The 24710-nt window shown below is 39.4% G+C and overlaps 1 protein-coding gene across 2 annotated transcripts in view; it reads left to right on the top strand.

The window, feature by feature from the left end:
* The window catches only part of LOC140232415 (DCN1-like protein 3), a 50546-nt gene extending 26275 nt beyond the window's left edge, over positions 1-24271 (top strand). For both annotated transcript variants that reach the window (XM_072312546.1, XM_072312547.1), the window contains exon 3: positions 22275-24271. In XM_072312546.1, the coding sequence (XP_072168647.1) occupies positions 22435-23382 (948 nt within the window). In that variant the 5' untranslated portion in view covers positions 22275-22434 and the 3' untranslated portion in view covers positions 23383-24271. The remainder of the gene's footprint in view (positions 1-22274) is intronic.
* The last annotated feature ends 439 nt before the right edge of the window (positions 24272-24710 follow it).

Here is a 24710-nt window from a genome sequence, read left to right as displayed (position 1 = left end):
TAAACTGCAGATAAATTTTAGTTATCTGCTACCAGTATTGATCAGTTTAATAAAACATGTTCATAAATGTTTAAGCCTTAAAAAACAATGGCTTTGGTCTATGAAATGTCAAGTAGCCATTATTTAAATTGTACATACATGTAAAAAGTATACCAGTATTTTCTAGAGTAATCAAGCAGACTGAAGCAGTACTTCCCAATGAAAAACATGAATAGTAAATATTTTGTGATCAGAAGGCTAACTATTAATATCACAAAATGTTGATAGTTTGCTTTAAGGTACATGACTGTCCAGCTCTTAAAGAAAATGTCTGATAATGAGGTTCACATTCAACAAGTTTTTGGTAATAGATCAGCATGTAAAGTAATTTACAGTAAACATGGAAAAGTTTCATTGTAGGATTTTGCAACAATATAGCTAAAACCTCAGAGTAGAATAGTATAAAACACATAAGCGTGTCAAATTCACAATGTTCAGTTCTCAAAAATCTCAGAAAAAACAGCAGGAAGCGAGCTCCAATCTTAAAATTCTGTTCATACATGTAAATGTTTCAGCCTCATAAACAATGGCTTTGGTCTATACAGGTAGGTATAAACTATGAAATGTCAAATAGTAATCACTTGAATTACAAAAACAAGAACTTTTCAAGAGTAATCATGCAGTGATTATCCCAATCAGGAGGCTATTAATAGTTATCACAAAATTTTGATAATTTGCTGGAACAGGGTCCATGCAGCTTTAGAAGAAATGTCTTTTAACAACTTTCGTAACAGATCAGTATACATGCACTGCAATATTAAATAGTAAATATGGAACAGTTTCTTTCAGAAGTTAACATGTGATGAACATGTGTAATTAATACATTGTACATGTAGACCAGTTGGTTTGGTGATAGAGAGAGACCAAGAGAATAACAATCTACTGGAAATAGAATCTTAATACAAGAGTTCAGTAATCATGTACTCATTGGTTACTTACAATCACAACCTTCATATCATTTCTTGGTATTAAAGAAAAATCATGTCGGTAACTCACGTTACATTGTGGTAACTCACGTTACATGGTAACTCACGTTACAATTTTAAGACCTCTGTTATGAGAATTTGAAGCAACGACTATAAGTCCCATCATATTTCTTGGATGTGTGCTGCATAGTTATTTGATAATCCAAAATACCATGTCTCAGTTGGGCATAGTAAAATTGCTAGGTTAAAAAGTTCATGTTTCGGTAACTCACGTTACAGCAGCTTCTCGAGCTATGTAAGAGCACGCTGGTGTCCGAAGTAATATCTTATATCGAGGTCTCCACTTTATTTACTGCTAGATTAATATATTTTTGATTTGTAAAACCAAACAAAGTTTAAAATGAGCCTCAAATATAAAAAATAATCACAAAGAGCAACAAAAATGCATTTTTAGGTATTTTTAGGTCAAAAAATGCTTTCTGGTTTCAAAAGGTATAAAAATGCACAAAAGGGAACTTTTCTTAAAGGTAAAGTTGGTTTCACACACTTCAAACTATGGCTAACAAAGTAAGATTATCAGTTGTCCTGAAATATGCGGGTAAAATTTTGGTGGTCATGTCGCACAACTCACGGAAATGCCCAATTACATTGTATGCTATTACATGTAAAGACATTTTTTTTTTTTTTTCTGAGAATTATGTCAAGGAGTACTTGAAGCATTAAAAAAAGAATGGCACTGAAATGACTCAACTGTCTTTTAACAGGTATTCCAACATCTATGTCCAAAAGGGAGATTGCATTCTTTAAAGTCATTTTAATGCAAAATAATTGATTTTTTCCCCCCACATAAAGTCTCTCTTTTTTGATGAGTATCAGATCGCAGATGCAATGTTGTACAAAATGTATGTGACAGTAATGTCGGAATTCATTGCAGCTGAAAAAACGAACAAATTCTTTTCTCCTTTTAGTGAATTATAGTTCGCTTTGACAGTGACAGTCATTTTATTTATTTTTTTTGGGGGGGAGGAGTTCTAGTCATCAATTATGATTTTCAGCTCTCTATGTGTTCAACTGACAAAAATAAAATAAGGAAAAGAAGGAGCATTAATGCCACATTGTTTTGCCTTAAAGGGATGGTACAGTATTGGTGGAGATGAGAATTGGGCTTTTAATTTTTTGCGAGATACCAAGAAAACACTTATGAAATAGTACAGATCATACAATTTTAAGAGGAATTCAAAGTTTATTTGATGAAAATCAGGTTTGGAATGACTGGAACATCCAAAAACAAAGTAAAACAAAGCGATCGTAAAAAAAAAAAAGTGTGGGTCCCACACTTATTAGAATCGCTCTGTTTTAGAAATCTCAGCCATTTCAAAACCAATTTTCATCAAATAAACGTTGAATTCCTCATGGAATTACATGTTCTTTCATATTTCATAAGAGATTTCTCATTATCTCACCAAAAAATGTTAGAAACCTGAAATTAGGTCTCAACCAAAACTATACGATCCCTTTAAATTCAACACTGGCTACATGTAAAAAAGCAAAGTACTGTAATGCGAGTACACAAAGAGATATTGCAATTCATGATGCCATATTTCCGCAGACACACAAGCATGCAAAGTCTCTTCTGTAATAGTGAGTGGAACTTGCTTTTTTTGCCAACACAGGCCCAAGATCATGATGAAGATTCCTGTCTTTAAAGTGAGAGGGAAAATATATAATCTAAGCTGTATTTGTTCTCTCTCTCTCTCATCTCCCTCTTTCTCTGCTCTCCCCCCCCCCCCCCCTCTGTTTATGCAGTACCTTGGTCTATAAGCAATCCTTGTATTTACTGTGTGACTTCAGCAAATGTAGTCTCATTGAACTTGCAGTGGGGAGTGTGCAGGTGCCGTACATCAAGAAACATACCCTCTTTTTCTCGCTTTTGCTCAAATCATCTCATGAAATGCTAGATCGAAAAAAAAAGAAAAAATCTCGAATGCGTGCATGCGTATGTCACCGTTTGCATTTGAACTTTGGCCACACAGCAAACAATGTTTTTCCCCCGGACTCCCTGGGGTTATTGTTGGCAAGAACGCATCGTCGGGATGTTGCCTGTGTGAGCACAGAGGACTGCTTGGGCAGCAGCTTGTGTTTTTTGTACATTTCTGCATCGTGCACGGGTATATTGATGTACATGTACATTTTGTACATTTATTTTATGTCCATTTACGTATACGGTATGTCACACTGCAGTCAGAGTTTCATTGATGTTTTGCATGTTGAAAGTACCCACGAAACCAAGAAAGCCAATATTTTCATAAATAAAGTGATATCTGTTTACAGGAGGAAGTGTCTCCTCAGCTTACACTTTTTACAGTGAAGTGCTGCCAATTTCTCACATTACAAAAGTCTTATTGCCCAGAAGGAAATGTTATGCTTTTAAAAACATTGTATTTGGATGTGAAACTTAGTATTATGTTTACCAATTAATGACTGTCTTGTAGCTTAAATTTCTTGCCTTACAGTGTAGGTAGAGGGAGATGCTTCTAAAGTTTATACAAATATCAATGGTGAATTCAGATTATATAGGAAGTTACGCATTTCATTGTAATGTTTACCATCATTTCAATATTCCAGGTACTTTTACCATTGGATCTAGTAGTACATGTACTTCTACCTCCTTCCATGGAGCTACATGTGTAATTGTCAAAATCATCCATTCCTTGCAAGAGTTAAACCGGTTTCGTTCTCTTCGTTATCATGTTGATGAAGCATACTGATTGTTAATTCAAATGAATATGAATTTGTTATGAAATATCTATAGGTGTTTTCACTTGCCCGATATTTTGAAATAGCACACTATTTTGAGAATCTCAAGCTTGGATTTTCAAAACCCAGTGACAAAATGGTGTGTTATTTGAAAGTGTGAATTCAAACTATGAATAGCATGCTAATTTGAAAGCTAAGCTCAAAAAAATTTCTTGACCCAAACTCAGGAAATTTCTGAAAAAACAGGATAATTTGCGAACTAGCGCACTATTTGATAATGTAAATTTGTCTCAAGAAATTAGTGCAATACATCCCTTCATGCCTACATTGCATGTGTGCCACAATTGATCGAGGCAACCCGCTCACTAATCGTGGGTAATTTTTTTCTGCTTTTGAAATATCATTTGCCTCTGTTTCTCCAAACTTTATGGAATTTACTATTAAACAAGTATTCTATGAAGTAGATATTTGAAATTTTGAAATTTTAGGTCCTGCGAGCCCCTGATCTCCGACTAGCTATTCGAGAATGTAAAAAGATGATTTGATAAGGGCAAATGAAATTAGAAAGTTTGCTTCCTCTTTTATGTTGAAGAGGAACGAGTATATATTCCAAGCTCTCCTAGCTGTATCCCTGAAATTATGATACTGGTGAGTGGCTGCTGGCCTTATACAATGTATTCATTAACCTCAATAAGGCAGTGATGCTGTGGATTCTGTGATTGGGGTCAGTTATTGGGGTGAGGGTATATGCTGAGCAAAGGCCATTACCAACCCAAGAACTAACTGCAAACTGATGGAAGCATTTGACCTGTAAGCCTGTTCAAGCAATCCAACATCAGCTATGAAAATGACGCATGGGATGCCACATTCTGCGTAATTGCCCGAGCCGGTGCAGCAGGGCTGTATTCCTGAACAGATCAGAAGGCGCAATAAATTTCACGATGTAGAAGCTATATTTATGATACTGTCACACAAGGCTTGATGTCATCATGTTCTCTGCTGACACACACACATACACACAAGAAAAACAATTCACAACCCTAAGAATATCAGGTATCATTTTACTCCCTTCCCCCTAGCCTCCCCCCCCCCCAAAAAAAAAAAAAAAAATGAAATGATAATATTGACTTCAATGTTGTCCAAGTGAGCAAAACATTCTAGTAAAAAAACAAACAAACAAACAAACTAAACAAACTAACTAGAATCGGGTAAATAAAAAGCTGCAAAGCATGCTACGATTATCAGATGGGGGAAAATTCATGGTGAATATGAAATCCTCCCCCACAACAGATGAAAATGAAAAATGTGAAATGGAATTTGAGAGCTGGCAGTAACTTTGACCTCTTCTTTAGGGAGCAGGTCACTCCCATTTCATGGGGGACGTAGATTAGCCACTAATTGCCCATTTTAGTAGCTGTGCTGATTCCTGTTGCGTAGGCTTAGTACAAAGTACATACCTCCTCCAGTCAGCTGCCTTCTAGATCAAATTTCTCTCTCTCTTTATTTTCTTCTAATGCTTGTTTTGCTTTGTTTTGTTTTGTTTTGTTTTGTTTTGTTTTGTTTTTGTTTTGTTTTGCTGAAACTTCTCTGATGAGACTGGGCCACTGCTCTGAATGCAAATTTGGGAGGACTGCTCTGTACCAAAGCCAATGGCAAGGGAATGATTTCAGAGTACATTGTATTATTTGCATCACAAGTGTACAAGAAAACTGAGTTTGTCGAGTGTTTGCATTGTGTGAAGACAAACAGCTAGAACAGATGTTTCAATTCAATTACAAATGATTATAAATGATTACACATATTTACATCACAATATTTCTTAAGGGATCATTTTCAATAAGCCTACTTTGTGCTTGTCGTGATTCCGCCACTATCATTATTTGACACCATGTATTTTTGTTTGTTTGTTTGTTTGTTTGTCTGTCTGTTTGTTTTTAATGCAAAGTTTGTAAACCGATTATGAAAGTGGAAATAAATGAAATGAAATGAAAGGAATAGATCTGTTATTGTTATTGTTTTTGTTTTTTCATCTTTGGCATTGTGCTTCTCTGGTTCTAATTAGATGCTTGCTCAGAAGATATGGAATTTGAAGAAAACAAAAAGAGAGAGATAAACCTCGACCAATACAAGAGTTTATTTCAATATTATAGAAAAATGATTTAATTGTGAAATTTAAAGCAGACAGTCAGGGAAAGTTTGTGGTGCATAATCCAGCAAGTAGGTATGTTGAAATTCACCATGAGCTGTACAGTATGTCACTTTTAAAATACAGCGGATAGATCTGATATAAATGTACCCATCATGGTCAAATCCATAAACTGTGGTGATGTGTATATGGTAGTTTTTTGTTTTACATTGCTCTGTGTTGTACATTAAATGCATGTAGGCCTACGTTGTATGATCGTTTTCTGTCTATTTTGTGTGAGGGAATTCAAATCTTCCTTTATGTTTGCCAGATCTCCAGAATAGTCACAGATGTAACATCTCCTGTAAAAATGGAAAAAAAAAAAACAACAACAATGTGAGCCACAAAAATATGGCTTATTAAGGACAGAAAGAGATACTACTCATAACTAGTTGTATGCTGCATTGGAAATGCAGCTTTCAATGTATGCACCATTTGGCTTGTGTGGTAATATTAGAGTTGGGTTTCTTGAACGTGAGATTCACATTGTAGTTGTAGTTCAAGCAAGATGTGCTGAGAAGTAACAGTAATTGAAGGCAGAGACTCCAACTCTCCCGTTTTCGACGGGATATCTCCCGCCGAAAATCCATTTTTGCAAAATCTCCCGTTCTCCCGCTTGAGATTTAATTTCTCCCGCCCTGGCTCTGTGTCTCCCGTTGGAAAGGATTTCTTACTTATTGCTATTGTATGTTGAAAAAATAAGCCTTAGATAGCACCAGGGAGCATGTAGAACCATGGAGCTACTTTGTTAGTAGCTCCATGGTAGAACCCTAGGAACTTCGCACACATCAACTTGGAGTCTCCCGTTTGCTAGGGATTTCAGGCGGGAGAATCTCAAGATCAGAAGGTGCTTTGGGTTGGAGTCTCTGTGAAGGCCTCCATCATACTCATGGTATGGCTTCCTCGCACTGGAGCCAAATGTTGCTGTAAACAGGACAATCATGCCATTCAATTTACTGGTACACCGCATGTAAAAATGGCTGTATTACAGTTTGGTGCTAAACGTACAGACTACGACATGCCATGGGTAGCTTGTCCCTCTGGGTGTGTACGGATTTGTCATGCCCAGCAAGTCCCGCAAGACAGGGACGGTGGACATAATGAGGTTTGGTGGATCAGAATGCTGCTTCATGAAGTGCAGTTGTTTGTAGTATAGTCAGCCATACCGTTGGTACTTGAGCATTTCATACAAGGCAATCTTCCTAGTCCCATATATAGCTGTTCATGCTGGCCTTGTGATGAATCAACAGGTACATGTAACATCATGCTGCCCACTTTGTAGTGTTATTGATGATGGAGTCTTTTTTAGTATGGGGCTGGGTTCCAATGTGGCTCACCTCCTGATGTGAACAGGTCCATTCTTGATCTGGGACAGGTTTGATACAGTAGGCAATTCCCACACCATACTCAAGTTGCCTTTGATATTGGCTAACAGGATACAGTCAGACAAAAATATGGTAGAGGTGAAAAAAAGAAGAAAAAGAAATATTGCACCCGAGCCGAAAATCCAAAGTTACAGTATAGGCCCTACAGGCTGCGTCAGTCCAATACCAAGTCATAGCAATGAGGCCACAGTATGAAAACATCTGGACTCAGTATGGACGCATTTCATTCTCAGCCTGCACTTCCCAAGAGGTCAAAGTTCAATTCTCACAAGTGCCCTAATGTGATTTTTTTTTTTTTTTTTTTTTCAATCAGTTTTAACTCTTGGCCAATTAATGTGCCATGTACTTTGAGTTGGACGCATAGCAACAGTGAAAGAGTATCCCATCTTATTATTAGAAGATAGGTTTCTAATCCCAGAAATGCTGCCGCTTGATATTAAAGTGATATGGAGTACTACATTTTGTAACCGCATGATTTGAACAACTTGAAATTACAGGTAGCCATAAAGAGATGCCTAGTAATGAGGCACATGGCAGCAGCAGAGGCTGTATACATTGCGATGTACATGTACAATAATGTGTGTGTTTCCCATAGCGAAAGCCATGCCCCGTGTTCACCCAAACACAGGAAGGCATTGTGATGTAAACTTGTCCCCAGCCAAGACGAGAGGTTCAAATAAGTGGTGCTGTGAATGAAGCACACCCTTGCCTTATCGGCTTTTATGTGAGAGAGTGCACAAAAAGGGGAAATGTCTGGGAGCCTCGACAGCATTCTCAGTCACAATACGACCTTACGTGCCCCCTTCCACTCAGACAGGCCAATGGGGTTTTTCCTGGAAAGGAGGCGTTATCAAGGACGTGCTCAAACCAGGAAGCTTCATTAGATCCCAGCTAAAAGCCTTTCATTTTCATTGCCTGTAGAACAGCTGGCTCCTATTGTATCTATTGTGGCTGGTGCACACATTGTGTAGCTCTTTACAATTCTATAAATAAAGTTCAAGTCCTACAGTACTAAGACAGCTTATTTGGGATGTGTAGACTATTAATGCACCAGTCAATACATCTACAAGTGTATGTTTCTCATACACCTACTGTAGCACTTTCTTTAGGGCTAGGTGATATCATGTCGTGTATTGTACACTGAGAAATAAGTTTCTGAAAATGATAATGTGCAGTGAACACAATTATATGTACATCTCTCTTAAATGCCACATAAAGAATTGAACGGTGTGCACTTTTTTCAACACATATTTTAAAGATTTTGTAGTTTCATTTAGTTACTTTATCGGTCACACATTTATCATTTATGAGGATGCAGATTCACTAATACCACATAATTCACACAGAATATTCTATATTTCAGAATGCTAGAAATTTGCTGACTAGGACTCTCTGAGCATGTTATCAAAACTTTAGTCTATTATTGTTGCTTTCATGAGAGAATTACACTGAATTTTACAGAAGTAAATGTTGTAAACATCTTTTTAATGGCATGATATAACTTGATAGTATTGACCTTTTGAACTACTGCATACCTGTTGCAAATTTTATGAACACCTTAAAAAAAAAGACCCAACCAGAGTAAATGTGTATTCTGTGATATGTTGCTTATTGAAGATATCACCAACTTCACATGTTGCCTATCAAGAGAGATACATTATTTCAAACTGTAGACATAACCTTGATTAGAATTGACCTATTGACTGCATAAAATGGATGGTATAGTTGTGATTGAGATGGGGAATTGGGCTTTGATTTTTTTTTGCAAAATATTCAAAAACCATTTATATGAACTATTAAAGAGCGTACAACTCTAAGAGGAATTAAAGGTTGATGAAAATTAGTTTTGAAATTTGCTGAGATGTCCAAAAACAAAGAGGTCCTAGTAAAAGGTTGAACCCACCTTTTATTAGGACCATTTTGTTTTGCCTTGCTTTTGGATCTACCTCTGTCATTTCTAATCGATTTTCATCAAGTAAACTTTAATTCCTCATAGAATTGTATGCTCTTTGATATTTCATATTTAAGTGGTTCAGAATTATTTCGCAAAACGTTGACACCTGTATCCCCATCTCAAACAGAACTATACCATCCCTTTAAAGTTTCGACACAGTCCCAGACAGGAAAAGAGTTTGATGTTTGCAATAAAATGCAAGACAGACCAGTTTTATGTATGTATCTGTGTGCCAGAAGAGACGAATGAAACCAGTTTAATGTGCCAATGTGATACAGCCCAGATAACCATTTAAAATAGCCTGCATATTTTCTCTACAGGTTCATTCTGATGTTCATTTAAACTGTAGTCATAACTTTGCCATCATAAAGTCATTTTATATCCCTCATTGAAAATTTCCGGTGCAAGGATCAGCCAAGGAATTCGGCTCACATGGGGAGTAATAACAGTTCGCCATCCGTTAATAGCAGATACGTCTGTTGTCATAATCTTTGATCTTTTCTTTCATGAATAATGACATCAGCCAATATCCATATATTATCCAGCAGCTCCATTAGCAATTTCTGTGCATTAGGCAGTAAAATTTTCCTGCTTTATTTCTGTATGATTTGTGAAAAACTATTGAGTAAAAAATATGAGGGTGAACATTTTTCTTTCTTTGCAAGGTATTTCTGTACTGGCTTGAATTTTCTGCTTGGATTCTAATATTTGTTGTTGTTATTTTTGCTTTGCCCCCTGTCCATTAACCCCTTAGGTGGGAAAAAAGTACTACTTGGTCCATCTGAGAATCCATAATTTTGACTAGCTCAGGACCAATCAGCCTGTGGTATCAGTGATCATTATGAGAATTATCAGTGAGTAATCAACTGCTCATGTTTTTACTGCTAATGAACAATTTCTGCAGATTCAGGGTCTTCAATACCTTCTGATCATGCGCCGTTGTTCCATCTCAGCCATGTTCCAGGTGACCGTGGTCTGACCTCACCATTCGCAACTACACTGTATGTACAGATAGCAGTGTCAGTGATTTGCCGCTGGGTTTCGCTCGTAAGAGCTGCAACATGAATGGACACGTGCATCCCAATAAAAGACTGAAAAATTAAATGGTGCTTGTATGTCTCATCGAGGTAAACATAGCGACATGAACAGCAACAATAGATCTTTCCATTCACTATGCATGGGGAAAAGTCATGAGTTTTGCAGGCGCAATGTGCATACGTGCAGTTGGCTGGGCAGTCTGCCACGTTGATTTAATGCTGTGACATGAACATAAAGCCAGGCAGGTTGGCTACACACAAAAATGTGACCATGGGGAGGGAGTAATCTAAAGAGTGGAAGACACACATACAATTGAAATGTTATTAGAGTTTTCCAAGACTACAGTTCACAATGTGAACTGTGACAGGAGACTTCAAACGAAATTGAAAAAATTGCACTCTAGTGTGTGATTTCTCTGGTGGCTTTTGGCACAGATGCTTTGCAACCACCCCCACATGGTTGCCATTTTCCTCCTGTCACATTTTTCTTTTTAAAATTTCACTGTCAGTGTGAAAGGATTTAAAGGTAGGGGATACCTTTTACAGACCTCCCAAAATGCAGCAAAACATTAAATATGAACCTCAGGGGACTTGTTTAAGCCACTGCTGAGAAATTTGGTAGTCAACAGTTATCTACAATTGGAATAATGCACAAAACTCAACTACTCAGTAGTTCTGTGTGTCAGCCACACTTACAGGAACTGTAAGCCTTTTTGTTGCAGTCTTCTGTATTGTTTTTTATCTATGAACAAATCTAAAAGTATAAGAGCTGATGTAATAACATATAGAGTGTGTGGCAAGAATGTATATAGAAATGTTTGTAAGTTTTGATGAACTTTCTTCACAAAATATACATGATGGACACACATGCAGTGCACGGGTCTGCAAAGGTAGCCTAGTAATGTACTGGAATTTACGGTGAGCCCCGAAAAAAAATTCAATTCAAAATCTAACGGTCAATAAAAATGTACTAAATATTACCTTCCACTTTCAATACTTTATGGGAGTTTCTATTATGATACTCTCTTCAACATGCCACTGTATTTATACAACTCTTCAATAAGGCATGCAAATGGGATTCCCTACCTTTAAAGTATTACATTTACGTAATCATCCTGCCTCTGTACGTCACCCAGAAATGAAGATCTTAAAGCTTCTAAGTAGGAGGGATGTGCTTGATCCTACCAAGTCATGGGGTCATTTTTCTGCTGAAAGCTTCCCCTGGTCTTCATTGAACTTGCAACTCTGAATATTACTAGTGTCGTATATTACAAAAAGATTAGATGGAGCTACTTAGAATCATTAAATATGCACAAAATCAGAAAAAAAAAATCAACAAATATTTGTCACAATTAGACAAACATGAACTTAAATCTTGTAATGCGTGTTGTCAATTTAAGGCTTTAATACTATGGTAGTTTGACATTTAGTGTTGTTGAGGCCTTTAATAATTCTGCAAGTGAAATAAACAATGATACTGTATTAAATGCGGAAATTTCGCGGTACATTAATCTCTGCGTATTTTGCGCTTCTTTTATTAGAGGCTAGCACAAATTCTAAAACCTGCAAAAATATCCTTACAATTTTTTTTTTTTTTTTATTCAGCACAGATTGAATGTGTTGGCAATTGCGCAGTGCAAATTCAAGAACCCAAGATTATGTTTTCGTGCTCCTCAGCGCTAGAAATTAATTGCACGGACGTATCAACATTTACAGTAGAATGCTCAAACCAAAGAGAAGTTGTAATTCATCCCTACGAACTACTAACAGTGAATAGTGAAGCTAGGGAGATGTGGTTCCTTAGATCTGATAAGTTTCAAGAGAATTATACGTACAATGTATATGTTACAAGCAGAACCGAATTTGTGACTAAATGTTCCATAGTTGCATACACACACACAAATTGAGCAGAAGAATTTTGTTGTTTTGTTTGGTTTTTCCTCTCAGTCAACAAACCTTTGCCAAAATTGACCATTCTGTGTGTGCAATTGAGAAGTCATTTGAGAGTTTCCTTTCAAGTCTGTATAGATGTGATCATATACATAAACTTTGAGCATGTTATGCATAAATAAACATTTTGGAGCTTTTTCTTCCAGCCATAAAAGAGCGACAGAATATTTAGACAGAGTATTATAGTTTATAGGCCCTATGTATGATATAGAAATCAGGGCCTACATGTATGTATGTGTGTGTGTGTGTGTGGGGGGGGGGGGGGTTCTTTCCTCTTTGAATAGTCTATTCCTTTCCATGACCTACATGTACAAGCAAGATATTTTTGTTTCAGCCCCCCCCCCCCCCCCCTTTGGTTCCTCTGCAAGTTATTTGTGTAATTGGCTTGTCAAAATAGGGACAGAGTGCCATAATTCATGCTTATGAGCAAGGCATATAGACTCTGAGAGTGCTACTGCAATATAGGATGTATAGAATCTGTGGGTGCAGTTTATGTCTTTTAAAGGTACCCACTTGTATCCTTTTTACTTTGAAAGGAAATCGCTTTCAGGAAATTATGCATGTAATTTTCTGTATATATAAAAAAAGGCTCCCCAAATTTCACTTTTTCAAGTGAGTATTAACTATTTCATGATATTTTGTAATCTATCATATTGGGCAGAATAGAAGTACAGTGTGTAGAACAATATGAATTCAAATAAAAGCTCAAGAAAGAATCAGACCCAAAGTAGAAACATACATACATAAAGTGAATAACTTTTGAAAGGACACAACCAATGTCTCAAAAATAATATTGAAAAGTAGGCATAGGCCATATATTCTGTGCTGGTGTATAGAGATTTTGTAACTGAACATGTAGCTGAGCTCTTTGAAGAGAGAATGAAAAAGAAATGCATATGGAGCCTCTGTCTCCTACAGAGACTAATTTTGCCCCACAAAGTAGGGTAACAACCCAATCCCGTAAGATTCACCCAGAGCAATATCCAACACATGACTCCCAGAGGTACTGCACTTGTAATGTTCCAGAAGTAATGCACATATAGCATTAGTTAAATGTAGCCACATATTACTGGGGTACTCTTCTTTTAGCAGGCATACTGTATAGTGGTTTGCCCTTCATATGACATCTCGGTTTAATAATCATGAGGATTTGTAGAGACAAACATAGCTTGTCCTGGTGGTGCACTAGGTTATTCACCCTGCTGTGCTATTTACTGTAATGCCAGCAAATATATACAATGTATTTTAATCAGGGATCAACCATTTTAAAGCCCCGTAAAGCAGAGCCTTTCAAACCAGAGTTACCACGACAATGTCCAGGTAATGTCTGGGTAATAATTTTTTTACCCTACCTGTTATAAATTAAAATGGTTCCTGCAAAATGGTGCTCTGATGCTGTCGCACTAACTTTTGCCAAATTCTACCCCGAAGCAGCTTGAGTAATTACCGTAACATCACCCTGACATAACTGTGACATTATCCCAACAACTCTTGTATTAGAATGCAACTTTGGTAACTTTCCTTTGATATATAGTTAAACCTCGATTATCTGGCCATGTCGGGACTGGCGCTCATCCGGATAAGGGAATTGGACGGATATGGGAGACACAATGTTAATGTATATAGCTGCCGTCCAAGCTGCCGTCCCATTGCACTGGCAGCTACAATTGTAGGCAGGTAGCCTACCCTGAAACGATGGTGTAATCTATGCTAACCTGCGCAAAATTGTAGTCCCTTCTTCACAAAAATAAAGTATATCTTTTTGTGAAAATCATCTTAGGTGTTTTACCTCATTAGATATTGAGAAACCTATCATGCACATCTTATGAAATTAGTGAAATAGATCTATTAAAGTCACTGTTTTTTCTCAATTTTTGGATGAAAAAAAAAGTGAACGCGTCTGGATAATAGAGATTTCCAGATAAAAGGAGGCCGCGTAATCGAGGTCGAACTGTACTCAATACGCATATGTGCAACATTGCAGACAGAGAACGATTGACACGCCACGGGCTGATCACATGCATGGATTGTAACAAGACTGATTTCTAGGTAGTTGAGATTTAACTAAATGTAACCATGTTTCGTTTCCTAACATGATGCCTACCTAGATGTGCACAATCTAACAATAAGCAGTGCTGGCTGGTGGGTGGGGTAGTCGCATCAGTGGACACACCCCCCTTTGTGGAAACCTACCCAAAAGTAAGGTTTTCAGTGTTTGTCTGTTAAAACGGTACCCCTCACTCTCTCGTGCGGTTTTATTGCGTGAGGGGCAAGGAATCTTGTTCTCTGGACGTTGTCGCGACATTGTCCTGGTCAGACCTGTTAAAACAGGGCTTCAGACTCCTTTTGGTTGTGCGTCCGACTTCCATTCAATATTGTGTGAACATGAGAGTGAATTTTATCTGAACTTTGCAGGGGTGTATCCAGGATTTTTTCTGGGGGGGTCGTAATCACAATTTTTGGACCTTTACCTTTGCGAGGGAGCGGAGCGACCGAGCGGGGGAAGGGTGTGGGAAGGGGTGTCCCCCCCTCCCACCTTGACGGTAGGGAGTTTTTTAATTTTATATCTTAAAATGGGGCCATTTGGTGCATACAAAAGTGACTTTTTTTCCTGTTGTATAGATCTATAGGGTAAAAATCCCTCGAGAAACAAAAATGTCTTTTACAAAAAGTGGACCTTTTGAAAATTTGGGGGGGGGGGGGGGTTGTACGACCCTCCCGACCCCCCCCTTGCATACACCCATGCTTTGATGGGCAAGACTGTGGATCCAGAGTTCACTTGCTGTTCGGTGTGTGCATCCGTGGGGAAGCTGTTGTATGTATTGACTGTACCTGCAATATCCCCTCCTGATTCAGCCATAGAAGTTCATGTACGTGTACCAGTCTATGCTTGGGAAATCATAGCACTCTCTCTGATGCATCATGGGAAGTTGAGTGTGAGTAACACTGATTAAACTTCCATGGATGAATCAAAACCATTTGTTATCACTTATTATTATTGTTATAATTATTATTATTAGTCATAGTAGTAGTAGTTGTATGTAGCAGCAGTAGTAGTAGTAATGATATTATGATGATATCATCGCATTACCAAGTGACCTGCTTAGGCAAAAAAAAAAAAAAAAAAAATGTTGCATTGGAGTAACGGGTCTCTGAAAAATATGGTAGGTAGGTAGGGATTTTTTAAATCTTTTTTATTTTTAAATAAATCCCTCCCAAAATCTCCCCCGGCTTGAGTACCCCCCTTTTTGTCGGCGACTGCCCCCCAACCCCACCCCCCCCCCAAAAAAAAAACTAGTACAGTGAACCTTGCCTTCAAATCGAACTTGCATAAGTCGAATAATCGCCTAAGTCAAAGGTCTTATCAAGTTCTCTTCTCTTTTAAACCCCCCCCTCCCCCCCCCAAAAAAAAAACAAAACAAAAAAACAAAAAAAAAAACCCCCAAAACCCCAAAAACATAGGGTCGGGGGAATTTTTAGAGTTGGGCGGGTTGCGCCAATGCAACATTCTTTTTTTTATTTAGCCTTGTTATGATCACTGAAGGCCAACAGTGTGCTGGTCAACATAGTGGTATGAACATCACTGATAGCATCACATGGGGGCCCCTTTCTGTGCAGTTTATATCGTTTTACTCCACACAGTGTACCTCTGATTCACCTTTCCCCCGGCCACTAATGAGCCAGCATCATTAACATGTATTTGGCGCTCGAACGTAGAACTCAGAGGATACCAAGGATTGATATGAATAGTCGCCTCCGAAACTTTGGAACTTAGCACTTCACGTGCCTCAAGGCTGACATGGCCATTCCTAGCCGTATCGACTGCTGGATTCCTACACATCCTAATTTCATTATGCTGAAGACAGGCACCTTTAAACCTTGGATGCAGCCACCTATGTTTGTCAGGAGAAGGCAGATGAAGGCCGGTGCTGGAGCCTGGAGACAGGTATCCTGTTACTCGGATGAGGATAGCGAGTGACTCTCCATCTGATCGGATGGGAAATGTTGGCGAGAGGGATGCGATTTCCGCAGTGACCAAAGGGATCGAGAAGGACATGTCGTCTGAAGTTACACGCAAAGACACAGTGTGTCCAACCTCTTGGCTTTTGCTTCAGAATCTTGATGTAGATCCACAGTTTTGTCCTACTTTTTTTTTTTCATCTGCCATGGAGAGTTGATGCCTCTGTGATGACAGTTTAACCTGTCACATAATCTATCAAGATGTCACTGAATTTCTTTTCCTACATGGAATGGGTGTAATGCCAAGCATGTTGCCTGTCATTGAGAACAAAATAACAGTTGCCGGTTCAGCTCTGAATCTTACGTCTGACCAGTAATTGGAGTTGATGGATTGGCAGGTATCATGGGGATAACAAATCACTGGTTTTATATTTCTTTGTTTGAACGTGAACTCGTTCATCCTACACTTCCTTCGTGCGCCTGCACTTATACAGCACGCCAGTGTGTTTGTAGTCTTCGTGGACACAGTGCACAGTGTATCTATACTTCTGATTGCCTTTCTCTCAGTTTAACACAAATAAATTTACTTGTCATATATGTGATTTGTTGACATCTAGTGATTGCTCATGAAATCTCTGCAGTTTCTACCATTATGTCACATTTAATGTAGACTCCTTTCTATGATAGGCCCTATCCCCCTCTTCCTTTTCCATTCTCACAATGACTGATGTCTGATACCTTTCAGAAAACATGCGCTTTGCTTCCTCTTTTACTGTCTAGAAATAACGTGATAAGAAAAAAAAAAAGGTTTGTTACATTGATAGGCAATGTAGGTCCAGGTAGCAAGTAGTATGTGCATTGCCATTTGCACAAAAATGGTAAGAAACCCGTTACCTGTCTGTTTTGCCTGGAAAGGAAAGAGGAATTTGAATGGTTACATCACATTGTCAGTGCATAGAGCATTATTTGATGAACTTCATTTGCTGGCCTCTTGAGCTATGATTCCCCCCCCCCCCTCCTTTTGAACTCAGAGATAATGCAGATTTTAATTGACTGCGTCCTTGTTGGTTAGCTGTCAGTCTTGCACAAGACATTATCATCACGCCTCAGAATTGCTCAGCTGATGAGAGAGACGGGTACCATGGCAACGGTGTGCACATGAGGTCACGTCGCTCCCCATACTCCTTGGACAGCAGTTTTCAATTCCGGTCTGCAGATCTGAAAACGGTTCTGGTGCGTTACGACAAGCTCCTTTTGTGTGCAGTACTGCACGGCAGGTCAAAACCAGCTGCTAGTGTTTCCGTTCCAGTGAATGGCAACGTCTGCGTACATGTGTGTTTGTGCGCTGTGCAGTCGAGCGAGATTGATTTTTTAGCTGTGTACCAACCAGCATTTATCATGTTTCAGCAGTCTTAGGCATTAATTTGAGCTTTTCTTACCCACATGTCTGCTTCAGATCCAGTAAAGGGTAGCTCGAATGACGGCTTGGTGTTTTGCATTCTTTTATTATAGATTTATAAAAGAAATGGCTAAGTAGCTGTAGGGGAGCGTGCCCATATTTCTGTTGTACCATGAATATGGATTCACTGTGCAGGAGCTAGTGATAGATGAAATGGGTTTGCAGACTTGTGGGTGGATAGCTGCAGTTGATTTCAAGTTTTGTCTCCCTTTATCTCACCCAAAGAACCTATTTAGCTCTGTGACTCATCCCCGTCAACCCACCTATTGGTAACTGCGCTTTAGAAGTGGCATTTATAGATCTTCTGTTTTCGCAGTTGTATCGAAATGGACTTGAAAACACCATGTTATGCTGTTATTCACAACAGCGATAATGAGGAACCATTAATTCTTGAACAAGAAGATTGCATAATACTCAATTGACCTGAGGATTCTTGCCGCAGTTGGAGACTGAAAAGTCTGTTGAAGGGGGGAGAGACCTAGCATACTACCTATGTTATTTTTTCAGACTATGAGAGAGGGAGGCACCTGATTGTTTAGTGGCAATTTGCCTCCATTAGATCAATTCAGTGCATTCGGCAGAGCGTCTCATGTTTGTACAGATGGGAGTGTTGACTTGTATGCACTTGTTCACATGCTTGCCATATGTTTCCACAAGAAACAGGCAGGAGAGTAGGCCTACATATATACTATGTGTATAATGTTTATGAATAATTGCCTGCATTCATGCAATGGCACTGCTTGTGTGCATGAATCGCAAACAACTGCCCCCCCCCCCCACGCTAAAATTGATTTATTGATGAATCAAATCCACAGATGTACATTGTGCAGTGTCATTTGTTGGCATTATCATCATTATTTTTCGTCATGGCTGGCTTTTGAATTTGAGCCAACTTTAAGAACAGTACAATTGCCATGGTCTGGAGCTGGACAAACCACACTGACCAGAAAAGCCTGTCGAAAAAGCTTAAAAGTTACAAATCTGGGGGGATTTTTGGTGTTTGATTGAACACAAAATACTACAAGCCCATTGCAGGGAAAATCTGGTGTTTGGTTGAACACCAAAGACTGCTAGCCCAGTGCAGGGGATTTCTGGTGTTTGATTGAACACTAAACACCATGAACCCATAAATGGCAAGGGATGTCTGGAGTTTGATTGAATGCAAAACACTACCAGTCCACTGCAGGGGGTTTCTGGTGTTTTTTTGAACACCAAACACTACCGGTACTAGCAGAGCTACCAAGTCTCACACATTTTGCGTGAGACTCAAGCATTTACGGTCTGTCTCACGATCTCACGTATGGCACCCATTTTTCTCACGTATCGGGTGAAGTCTGCAACTTGGGCCAAAAATAAGGAGCATAGCTAAAAGGATTAAAGTGATAGTTGCAATTGAAGGTATATTTCCCTTTTGTCTTTCAAAAAAAGTAGGAAAAAGTTACTTAAGTATGCACCAGATCGCATCACATCATAAATAAATTTGTATTATTAAATTGGATATGGAAATAAATGAAATGAAATGAAATGAAATGAAATGAAATCTTTAAGAGCTAATAATTGAAGAAAAAAAAAGAAGCTCCCTACCATAGGAGGGAGACACCCCCTAATTCGCGCGTGCATGCGTGCGAGCGCCGAGAAGCCGAGTCATGAAAATCTCACTCATAAAAATTTTTTGAACGTGGCATCACTGTACCAGTCCATTGCAATTTATTTCTGGTTTTTTATTGAACACCAACCCTGCAATGAATCCATTGCACTACTGCAGGGGTTTTCTGGTGTTTGATTGAACACAAAATGTGGTTCACTATCATCCAATTTCAGGGGACCAGCAAGGCTTTTTTGATTGTTTGTTTGCAAATAGCAATAAAGCCAAAATACCGGTATCTTAACCAAGGGTTTGCACAGTGTTTCCGTATTGCACTTATTTTACCTGGAATCTCTGTTGACGCAACAAACAACTTGTGTTTCATGTTTTAAGCATGCCGTTGATAGATATCACACCTGAAATATTGAATGGAAACTGGCAGTACTTGTAGTGTTCATTCAAACATGCACTTGTACATCTACAATATGATGCATGTACAGTACCGGTATGGTACAATGCATTGTATGCATACATTATCATGACACATTAAATCATTTAATTATGCATCGTTTTATCTCTGCTTCATGTATGGTAGCCTGTAGTAGATCAGCCTGATGTACCAGCGATGTAGACTCAATTGTTAAATTCTGCCATCTCTCACCTTGACATTCAGGCAGGCATGCCGTGTTCAAGGCGCCACAGGTATTCTGGTATCAAACGCACGTACATCACATCTACAGGATTACAGCAGTGCAGTCGATATAGATTGTACATGGATGTAGCATCAGTTTCTTGTTGATCATGCAGTGCATTGATCTACAATGTATGTGTGCTCACACCTTGGTTAGGCAATCTACACAATAATTACAATGGACCCTCTACTGAGCAAGTCAATAAAAAACCTTACCAAAAACAATGACCGAGAAATTAACACCACAGAGATCGAAGAGCAGAAAGCCAGCTTAAAGCAACAACTGGCTGTTTACAGAGCTTGGATTTTGGTGTGAAATTGACTACAACTTAAGGATGAGGACAGCACCTTTTACAAGGCCTTTGTGCCTTGAATTTCCACACACACATACACCTCAAAGTCAAAGGTCACAGATCTTTAGCTTAAGGACAAGTCCACCTTTGAAGTTTGAAGAAAATCAGACAATCCATTCAAAAGTGATGAATTTTTGAAGATTATGCTCAGTCACTGCTGGATAAGAAGAATACTACAGCTTGTGATGTCACTTGTGTAGAACAATATAAAGAAAATATAAGAAAATTCAACATATTTTCATCACTTTTCTCGCATGATAAAAGAATGCTTGACTTGCCTCTTTCAGAAGGCAGGCGGGAATAAATACTCTTAACATACATTGTATGTATAGTGACAAGAGGAGGAAATTTGCATTTTTTTTTTCAAAAAAAAATTTTTTTTTTTGAAATTCCCTGTACATTTTCTTTATATTGTTCTATGCATGTGATGTCTACACTGGAGTAGTCTTCTCATCCAGCAGTGACTGAGCAGATACTTTAAAAATTTATAACTTTTGAACGGATTGTCTGATTTTCCCCAAACTTTCACCAATGTGTTCCATTGATATTGCTGCATTCACTCAATCCACATGAGGTGGACATGTCCTTTAAATGTCACTTCCCAGCCACAGCAAACATTGTGGATTGTGTACTGGTCCTATGATGCCTGTAGGGAGGAAGATAAAAAAAGAGAAAATTACAATGTATATTCTTAAAAATGATAGGATGAGAGGTCATAGGTCACTTTGTTTCCAGAAAATGTAATCATCCAGCCAAAAGCTTCAGTCATGTTTTCCAGATGTGCTATTGGCATACCTTAGATGCTGTGTTTTCGATCTCTCAAACGTCATTACCCTATATCTGGCACTGGACCTCTTTGATGTATAGAATTATTTTGCAGCAAAACTATAAATATCTTTTGAACAATCGCACCTGACCTTACCGCATGCCTGTGTGGTTTACATTATTAGCACTGCACGCTGGCATCATGACAAAATGTATGCTTGTGCTTATATATTGGATGAGTCAATTTGCTTGTTGAGAACGGAAGAGATTCTAGCCACGATGCGAATATTAGTGTGTGCTGTGCTGAAACCGCGCAGAATGTTTGATGAACATACATAGTCACTAGTTGATAGGTGATTTGAACATGTTATGGATCAAGGGTTGTTATTGTAAACTTTTCCTGTAGAAACACTTTGTGTGTATCATGTTTGTGTGTTTGTGTGTATTCATATCACCTCACTGCTTTATCCCAATACAGAGGAGTATTATTATCATCACTCTCCCACACTCTGTGAGAATACTGTTGGAAAATATTTAGTTCAGCACAGGCTATCGCGGGGACGTTTCCCGCTCCCGAGGTGCACATTCAGGGATAATGAATGACAGTGACGCAAGGTCGGCTATTTGCAGAAATGCTGGAGCCGCACGCACGAGTCATACGCAAGCCAAAATGAATGTCAATGGGGCGATGGATGCTCTCGTAGAACAGAAGCGTGTCATGCATGTGCTACCAGGATAAGGAGGGGCTGTCATGTTGCGTTGTGTCGTGGTGGCAGCGGCCAGTTTCGTGAATTGAAATTTCGTGCGAATGGTGATGAGCCTGCCAATGTGGATTGGATGGGTTCTCTCGGTTGCTTTCACGCGTATGTGTCACTGTATGTGTGCGTGCGGGGGGGGGGGGGGGGGGGGGGGGGGGGGGGAAGGTGTGTGTGTGCGTGTGCATGTGCATGTGTGTGTGTGGCCAGCATGCTAATTGTGTACATGAGTTTGGAAATGACTAATTAGCATGACAGAATTGCCACCAAGTTTGAGGTCATCCTGCCATTGTTTTCAGGTTGCACTATATTGCATTAAGTCTGTTAAATCACACCCTTATTTAGAATATCATGATGTTGATTCAAAGCGCCATGTACTATACAGGCATGAACTTAATTTTGATGTTTTCAGTGCTTGAAGGTGTTGAGAAATGAGCATTTCTACGTTCTTTCTCTCTCTTATGTTTGTGCAGGGTCCATCTTGAGAGAGTGCTCCACGTTCCCTTCTCAATGCTGGTGCCATAAGGAGAAGCTCTTTGCCGTGACCTCTCAGGTCCACCCATACTACCCCCCGCTGCTTCACCTCCGGTATCCAGGCTCTCCTGCCCGGCGCCACCCACAAAATCAACACTAATGGGAAAGTGCTTCTCTGCGTGCCGCACAAGTTCAACCAGTGACGAACCGCATAATGGCAAGAAGAGCACATCGCAACTTCCACCCAAAACGGTGCAGCAAGAGATAAGCCCTGGACCGCTGGGCCAGCATCCCCACTACGCGCAGCGCATCGACACCTCCAGCTTGCGAGGAAGCATCACCCACCGCCACCAGCCCGCGGGTGACGTGAACAACGGGTCGCAGAGCAGACCCAGTGCCGAGAACTCCAGACAGTTTCCCCATCATAACGGAGTAGAGACGACGGCCGCCATGAAGTCGGACTTCTCTGAGAAGAAAGCCAACAAACTCTTTGAGAAATATCGCGACAGTGCAGAGGACGCTATCCTAGCGGAGGGCACAGAGCGCTTCTGCCAGGATCTACAGGTGAGCCCGGATGATTTCATAGTACTAGTGATCGCTTGGAAATTCCAGGCGGCAACCATGTGCCGCTTCACACGCAGCGAATTTGTTCAGGGATGTCGCACTCTTCGTGCTGACTCTATCAGCGGAATCAAATCAAAGTTTCCCGAATTGCGTTCCGAAGTTCAAAATAACGATGCCATGTTCAAAGATCTCTATCGCTACACATTCGGCTTTGGACTGGACATGGAAGGCGGACAGCGGACTTTACCGTGTGAAATTGCAATACCGCTTTGGGAGCTCGTCTTCCACTACCGGCAGCCGCCGATTCTACACCGCTGGTGCAATTTTTTGACAGAGAATCAAGTGAAGGGCATATCACGGGACACGTGGCAGATGTTTCTGCACTTTGTGGAAGTAATTGGGGACAATCTTAGCAACTACGATGACAACGAAGCCTGGCCGAGCCTCTTTGATGACTTTGTGGAGTACGAGAACGACAGGTTGAAAGGCGCGGAGGAACCGGCAGGTTCAGAAGAAAACCCAGAAGAATCTCATCTAGTGTAGGACAAGTGTAGGGACGACTTTTAGTCAGTGTTTGATCTGTTCTTTTGACAGAGGTGTCGATGTTGTCTCTACAGTAGCACTTACCCGTTTCATTACTATTTATTACAGAATGTGTGAGAGCAGTCATGTAGAGATGCCGTAGCTGATTCGGAACGATGGTACAACTTCACAAAACTAATCATTTCCATGTTTCTTTCATTACAATTTTTTTCTCCTTTTGATTTCTATTTGGGCAATGGATTTCTGTTACAGGTGAATAGATTACCCTAAAACATTTTGTCATTTTTCACATTTGTAGTATTTTGACAATTATTTCCTGATTTATACTAAAGGCTAAATGATCAACCATTTGTTGTTATTTCCCAGATGTCTCATTTTCCTGATTGGTATATTTGTCCATCTCAAAACTGGAACTCTAGGGATGGAGAACTATGCTGCCTTGAAATGAGTTGTGGTTGACTATTGGAATCCTACACCACATGGACAATTTTATTGACCTCAATTCAATTTTCATCTTGTACTAAAGTGCTGAATTTCAAATAAATGCCAATCTAGGCAACATATGACATTGCCATGTGAAAACACAAAAGTATAGAAAGCACACAATGAATAAAAGTCAGTGTTATTCTGTAAATTGAATCAGTAACTTGTACTTTAGGCCTGTGTCACATAGCACATAGTCGTGTGTTGCTCTTGTATTATCTTGAAACTGCATCAGCTGAAATGTCATAGCCCTGCCGTGTATGATTATATATTCTGGTGGCCTTCATCAATGTGCACCATCCGTCTCCCAGCGAGATTTGGTGTCACCTTCAACGGCTCTGATCAGTGCTTCTATAAAACGGGAGTTTGGTGTGCAAATCATATGGGACCAATAGCGCCATCACATTCTGAGGCTTTGTGTTGGACAAGATCATACACACACACACATACACACATACACACACACACACACACATACACACACACACACACACACACACACACATACACACAAATCACAATCACTCTTGTCCTTGCTGGTGACCTGTTTCTATATTGACCTTCCTTGACCTACATAGCTTCTCATTGAGGTCAAGAAAATATTGATAACCTTGTAGACCCTTTTGTAGTTATGAGACTCTTTAGTGAGTAAAAGGAGCGGTGTAGTTCTGTCCCTCAGGGATGCTTTGTGACCACTCTGCATTGTTGGAATGTCAGTACTGAACCTGATGTAGGATAGTTTGTATCCGTAATGCATTTAGTTTAAACATTTTTTCAGTGAAGTCATCATCTTTGAGAACTGAATGAGAAATGTGAAACAAGCGAGGAAAATGGTACTTGATGTG

The sequence above is a fragment of the Diadema setosum genome, chromosome 8 (genome assembly GCF_964275005.1).
Source record: "Diadema setosum chromosome 8, eeDiaSeto1, whole genome shotgun sequence".
Classification (NCBI taxonomy): Eukaryota; Metazoa; Echinodermata; class Echinoidea; order Diadematoida; family Diadematidae; genus Diadema; species Diadema setosum.
This window is presented reverse-complemented; position numbering and strand designations above follow the sequence as displayed.